General features: G+C 42.7%; 1 protein-coding gene across 1 annotated transcript; it reads right to left on the bottom strand.

Moving 5' to 3' along the window:
- Positions 1–2,659: 2,659 nt before the first annotated feature.
- Positions 2,660–3,604, bottom strand: LOC120227406 (olfactory receptor 2H2-like). Its single transcript, XM_039225527.1, has one exon. It carries the CDS (start codon positions 3,602–3,604, stop codon positions 2,660–2,662), a length of 945 nt encoding a protein of 314 aa, XP_039081458.1.
- Between the last annotated feature and the right edge of the window lie 3,719 nt (positions 3,605–7,323).

Here is a 7,323-nt window from a genome sequence, read left to right as displayed (position 1 = left end):
TGGAGCCTGCGTCGGATTCTGTGTCTCCGCCTCTCTCCGCCCCTCCCAGACCATGCTCTGTCTCTCAATAATAAATAAACGTTAAAAAAATTTTTTTTAATGTTTTATTTTATTTCTGAGAGAGAGAGACAGCAGAAGCGGGGGGCGGGGTTCAGAGAGAGGGAGGGAGACACAGAATCTGAAACAGGCTCTAGGCTCTGAGCTGGCCGTCAGCACAGAGCCCCACGTGGGGCTCGAACCCACGAACTGTGAGATCACGACCTAAGCAAAAGTCGGACGCCCAACCCACTAAGCCACCCAGGCGCCCCCCCCCCCCAAAATTTTTTTTAAAAGACAGTATGGAATTGACAGAAAACCATGCACATGGACCAATGGAATAATATAGCAAACCCAGGATTGGACCCACAAGTGTATGGCCAACTAACCTTTGACAAAGCAAGAAAGAGTATCCACTGGAAAGAGAGTCTCTTTACCAATGGTGCTGGGAGAACTGGACAGAAATAGGCAGAACAATGAAACTAGACCACTTTCTTACACCTCACACAAAAATAAACTCAGAATGGACAAAGGACCTGAATGTGAATCAGGAAACCGTCAAAACCTTAGAGAAGAAAGCAGGCAACAACCTCTTTGACCACAGCAGCAGCAATTCTTACTCCACATATCTCCAAAGGCAAGGGAATTAAAAACAAAGATGCATTACTGGGCCCTCATCAAGATAAAAAGCTTCTGCATGGCAAAGGAAACAATCAGCAAAACTAAAAGGCAACCGATGGAAGGGAAAACATATTTGCAAATGACATATCGGATAAAGGTCTAGTGTCGAAAATCTATAAGGAACTCACCAAACTCCACACCCGAAAAACAAATAATCCAGTGAAGAAATGGGCTGAAGACACGAATAGACACTTTTCCGAAGAAGACTCCCAGATGGCCAACAGACACGTGAAAGAATGCTCAACATCAGTCGTTATCAGGGAATTACAAATCAAAACCACACTGAGATATCAACTCACGCCGGTCAGAGTGGCTAAAATGAACAAATCAGGAGACTCTAGACGCTGGGGAGGATGTGGAGGCACGGGAACCCTCTTGCACTGTTGGTGGGCATGCAAACTGGTGCAGCCGCTCTGGAAGATAGTGTGGAGGTTACCCAAAACATTAAAAATGTAACTACCCTATGACCCAGCAATAGCACTGCTAGGAATTTACCCAAGGGCCACAGGAGTGCTGCTGCATAGGGGCACATGCACCCATTGTTTATAGCAGCACTTTCAACAATAGCCAAATTATAGAAAGAGCCTAGATGTCCCTCAGCTGATGAATGGATAAAGATGTGGTTTATATATACAATGGAATACTACTTGGGAAGAATGAAATCTGGCCATTTGCAGCAACATGATGGAACTAGATGGTATTATGCTAAGTGATATAAGACTGTCAGAGAAAGACAGGTACCATATGTTTTCACTCATATGTGGAACAGGAGAAACTTAATAGAGGACCATGGGGGAGGGGATGGGAAAAAAGTGACAGAGAGGGAGAGAGGCAAACCCTAAGAGACTCTCAAATAATGATAATAAACTGAAAGTGGATGGGGTGTGGGGGAGAGGGGCAAGTGGGTGATGGGAATTGATGAAGGTACTTGTTCTAATGAGCACTGGGTGTTGTATGGAAACCAATTTGACAATATTTTTTTTTTAAAAAAGGATGCAGCATTTCAATCAGCCTGACACGGGAGCCAAAGAACAAGTCTCTTACCATTAAATAACAAAGAAAGAATATTTCATGTAGTATCTGCATCCACCATTTGACCATATGGTCCATGATGTTGATGATTTATGTCTTATATACCATTATATATCCAGCACCTAGAACATGTTAGATGTATAACAGGAAATGAATACATATTTTCAAGATAAACGAATAATTGGATCTGATTAAAAGAAGGCCATTCCATTACAATAGAGACTCAGAATGAACTAGAAATGGAATCTTTTCCTGTAACTGGGGTCTTGGAACCTCAGGGCTCAAACTAAGAACCTGGACCCAGAGAGCAGTGGGTGTGGACTTCTGCTTGGCCAATACTTTGCACTGGGTAGTTTTGGGCACATGACACATCAGCAGTGGTCCTGCTGAGGTGAAGAGGCAACAGTGACTGAGAACCAAGACCCACCTTTCAGAGTGAGAGGACATCGAAGTTTCGTAAACTTCTCTGCCTCAAAACGTTAGGGCCCTTGCTGGACTGGACATTTGGATAAAAGTTCTGGTAGAGCTTGGAGGAAAATAGAGCAAAGAAAAAGAAAGAAGTGGCAAGGCACAAAACAGATTCTTTTATTTTGTCTTTTGTCTTTTATTTATATTGGGTCTTTTATTTTGCAAGTCTGTTTCTTTTGTTTCTCTGATTCAACTGTACTGAGCATTCTTTAAGACACTGATTATTAAATCTACTCATTTCTATACCATTCCATGCCTCAGTCAGCACCCTGCAGAAAGTGAGGGCCTAATCAGCGGTTGATGAATAGACCTGAAATATCAGCTTGAACAAAATGCAGCTATTTCTCCTCTATTTTCAGGTGAGAAGGTAAATCTTCAGCTTTTGCATTGAGGTTATTCTCTCTTCTCAGGATAAGCAAGAGACCAACATTCACCAACTGCTTCAGTTATTCTGGGCATCCCAAGTCCTCCTCCCCAGTCTTATTAGCGCCCCCTTGATCTCCCTGTTCCTTAGAGTGTAGATGAGGGGATTAAGTGCTGGGGTTGCAATGGTGTAGAAAAGGGTGAGAAACTTGCCCTGTTCCTGAGCATAGCGGTTCTTGGGTTGGAGATAGACAGCTGTGGCTGTGCCATAGAAGAGGAACACCACAAGAAGGTGAGAAGTGCAGGTGCTGAATGCCTTCCTCCGCCCTGCAGCTGACTTTATTCTCAGCACAGCCTTAGCAACAGCCCCATACGAGGAAAGGATGATGACCAAGGGGAGCACCAGGAAGATGATACTGGCTATGGACATCTGGATTTCATTGTAGGCGGTGTCTGCACTGGAGGCCTGAATCAGGGCTGGGACTTCACACACAATGTCATCCACCCTGCGGTGGGGGCAGAAGGGTAACTGGAGGGTGGCATGGGACTGGACCAGAGACTGAACCAGGCCAGCCCCCCATGCAAGAATGGCCAGCTGCAGACAAAGTTTGGGGTGCATGATAGCAGTATATTGCAGCGGGTGACACACTGCCACATAGCGGTCCATAGCCATGACCACAAGAAGGACACATTCGGTGGCCCCAAGCCACAAGAAGACATAGAGTTGAACGGCACAGCCAGTGTAGCTGATGGTCTTCTCTGGACCCCAGAAGTTAACTAACATCTGTGGAACACAGCTGCTGGCGAAGCAGAGGTCTAGCAGGGAAAGGTTGCAAAGAAAGAAATACATGGGGATGTGGAGTTTAGGATCCTTTGAGGTAACAAGAATTATGAGCATATTTCCTGCAATCGTCAAACAATAAAAGATCAGGACGACCCAGAAGAGGATCTTCTCCAAATATGGCTTCTCAGAGAAGCCCACGAGGATGAAATCACTGTGGCTGTCATTGCAAACTGTGATCATAGCTTCTGGAGCAGTCACCTCTTTGGGAAATGGTTCAAAAGTAGTTGCTCAAAAGCCTGTGATGATGGTTCCAGTACAGAATCAGGGAGACATTTTGCCTCCTTTCAACTCAAGGATGAGATTCTGCCTCCTATGGTGCAGGGAAAAATTACAGATTCAGTGACATGTTCTAAGCTTTGATATTCCTTTTCCAAAACATTTTCCAGTTTACCAAATATTGAGGAATTAAACTATCAAAGTTCTAACAATGGAATCCCAGATACAATTCTCATCTCTTAGCTTACAGTTTATTCCTTTTTCCACAATTATTTCACAAAGAGTTGAGAAAATGTACCTATAATCAATGGATAGAGAGGAATTTTAAAAGTTAGTCATCCACAAATGAAATGGATATTTATGATCAGCAGCAGAGCAGCTATGGTTGTCTGAGTTTCTCTGGTGTAACTGACAATTTGCCAAATAGATTAACTTATTTAACCCTCAAAAAAATTTTTTAGGTGATAAAACATGCCTGACTCTACTTATACTTTATCATATATTTTTCATCATTTTAAAATAGTCCTAATAATGATAGGGTGAACTGGAGAAAATGAAATGCTTGGAAATACAGTTTACAATGTTTAAAATCCTATAAAAACATAACATTGGGTCAAATGGACCACTCAAGCCAGTATTCTAAAAAAAATCATGGCATGACCTGATATTTACAATCTATTGTATACTCATACTTTAAGAGTCAATTCTTGACCTCAGTTTAATACATCATGCAGTTATTTAACCAAAGTTTTCACAGCAGGGTGTGATTTTGCTTTCACACAATTTGCTGGATGTTCCTGCCATAATATGCTGGCCTTACTGTTCCCTATCTGTTCCCCTCTAGTGGATCCCGTCCAACTTCAACCACACACAGCAAGTGGACCCATCAGTCGGCAATTCCCAGGCTCATGGGTAGTTCTCAAACACAGTATCACTCATGTCTCGTATTTTTATTTCCACAGCCGTACATTTTATAGAATCCATATATCTTCTTCCAGCCTTGGTCTTCTTTTCTGTGCACTGTTCCTTTTTTTGGTACAATCTTTACAAATTAGAGTTGAAATGTTAGCATTGTTGTTGTAAATCTGAGTTTGGTACTTCATGGAAGAATACAGTTTGATGTTTCAAAGACTCTCAGAGTCTTGCAGATTTTTCCATATTCAAAACCTAGCAGCCTCCTATTCAATCCCATGATCTTCATCCACCTCCAGTAGCTGCTGGTTACTGTTCTTTGTCTATTAAGACTGTTCCTCCTTCTCTGGTCTTCTGTTTTCAATAGGAATGCTTACATGTCTGTATCTATTTCTTTCTTTACCTATAGATCTGTATCTCCATCCATCCATCTTATCTCATTCAGTTCCTCTCTACCTTCTCATCATTGGAGATGTGTGTTTTCTCCCTGGATTAACTATTCTCAAAAGTTTCTTGGGAGGGAGTAGACAGTCTTTGTTTGACTAATATTTACTATGCAGAATATAAGCATTCTCTTCATCCCTGCTTCTGTTCGCATTTTCTTCTTCCTTCAGTGATCATTTTCCCCTGTGATTTTTCCTTTAGTTCACCTCCTCTGCCTCTCAGAACAGTATCTGGGGGAGTTTTCNCTCAAGCCAGTATTCTAAAAAAAATCATGGCATGACCTGATATTTACAATCTATTGTATACTCATACTTTAAGAGTCAATTCTTGACCTCAGTTTAATACATCATGCAGTTATTTAACCAAAGTTTTCACAGCAGGGTGTGATTTTGCTTTCACACAATTTGCTGGATGTTCCTGCCATAATATGCTGGCCTTACTGTTCCCTATCTGTTCCCCTCTAGTGGATCCCGTCCAACTTCAACCACACACAGCAAGTGGACCCATCAGTCGGCAATGCCCAGGCTCATGGGTAGTTCTCAAACACAGTATCACTCATGTCTCGTATTTTTATTTCCACAGCCGTACATTTTATAGAATCCATATATCTTCTTCCAGCCTTGGTCTTCTTTTCTGTGCACTGTTCCTTTTTTTGGTACAATCTTTACAAATTAGAGTTGAAATGTTAGCATTGTTGTTGTAAATCTGAGTTTGGTACTTCATGGAAGAATACAGTTTGATGTTTCAAAGACTCTCAGAGTCTTGCAGATTTTTCCATATTCAAAACCGAGCAGCCTCCTATTCAATCCCATGATCTTCATCCACCTCCAGTAGCTGCTGGTTACTGTTCTTTGTCTATTAAGACTGTTCCTCCTTCTCTGGTCTTCTGTTTTCAATAGGAATGCTTACATGTCTGTATCTATTTCTCTCTTTACCTATAGATCTGTATCTCCATCCATCCATCTTATCTCATTCAGGTCCTCTCTACCTTCTCATCATTGGAGATGTGTGTTTTCTCCCTGGATTAACTATTCTCAAAAGTTTCTTGGGAGGGAGTAGACAGTCTTTGTTTGACTAATATTTACTATGCAGAATATAAGCATTCTCTTCATCCCTGCTTCTGTTCGCATTTTCTTCTTCCTTCAGTGATCATTTTCCCCTGTGATTTTTCCTTTAGTTCACCTCCTCTGCCTCTCAGAACAGTATCTGGGGGAGTTTTCCTGAGAGCCAGTGCACTGTGATTCCTCTGGTTGCTAATGTGGAACACAATATTGACAATATTTCCATCTCACCTTGTAACGTAGGTGTTTCTGGTGCCAGTGTAGCTCATCTCCTCAGCCCACCTCTGATTTCAGCAGAGCTGCAATGAACAGTTCTGTGTCAAATCAGATTCATCTTGCAGTGACTCACCTTGAGGGTGCTGTATATGTCTTCCCGTCTGCCTCCTGTCCTTATCTGATGCTGGGGGAGCACAGGAGGCACATAGACAAATGCTGCACAGAAACTCGGGAGATTTAATGACCCTAGGGGAAATCGTCAAACAGGGGAGGATGGTAGTTAGTGGGAAAGTGTCCCAGCAACCCTTCCTTTGGGTGGAACCATATCTCCTGTGTGGTTTTCAGGAGGTCCTGGAAGAACTGAGCTCCCACTGTGCACAACTTAGCTACTACACACTTATGTTGGCTGGCCTTTCTATCTCTCTCACTCTGCTTCCATCATTCGTTCTCCAAGAAATTATCTATTTCTGGGAAATTATCTCCCAAATCAGGTAATCGAACCTAATTTCTTGTCTTGGGCTCTGCTTTCAGGGTATCTGAGCAGAGCTGCAACACAAAATGTAGACTCTCAGAAGACATTTCAGGAGAGACGTCGCTCATGAGTCAGACTGCAACAACAACACCCCCCCCCGCCCCAATTGATATGGAGTAAATGGAGTTGTGGTAACTCTTAGCATGTTCCAACATCAGCATCACTAATGGTCTAACCTGGTGTGGCTTGGGGGGAGGTATGAGTAGGAGGAGAAGCATTGGGTATATGGTACATCTAGTCCTTGAAAGACATGGGAGTAATGATAATTAGATTATTTTCTTTTTTTTTTTTAATGTTTTATTTATTTCTAGGAGAGAGAGAGAGAAAGAGAGAGACAGCGTGAGCAGGGGAAGGTCAGAGAGAGAGGGAGTTACAGACTCTGAAACAGGCTCCAGGCTCTGAGCTGGCAGTCAGCACAGAGCCCGACGCGGGGCTCGAACCCACGAACCGTGAGATCATGACCTAAGCGAAAGTCGGACGCTCAACCGACTAAGCCACCCAGGCACCCCAATAATTAG

This window comes from Hyaena hyaena, unplaced genomic scaffold (assembly GCF_003009895.1).
Source record: "Hyaena hyaena isolate Hyena2069 unplaced genomic scaffold, ASM300989v1 scaffold_2282, whole genome shotgun sequence".
In the NCBI taxonomy this organism is placed as follows: Eukaryota; Metazoa; Chordata; class Mammalia; order Carnivora; family Hyaenidae; genus Hyaena; species Hyaena hyaena.
This window is presented reverse-complemented; position numbering and strand designations above follow the sequence as displayed.

Excerpts from the sequence above, each read along its gene's own strand:
- LOC120227406 (XM_039225527.1), bottom strand. The coding sequence starts at position 3,604 with ATGATCACAGTTTGCAATGACAGCCACAGTGATTTCATCCTCGTGGGC.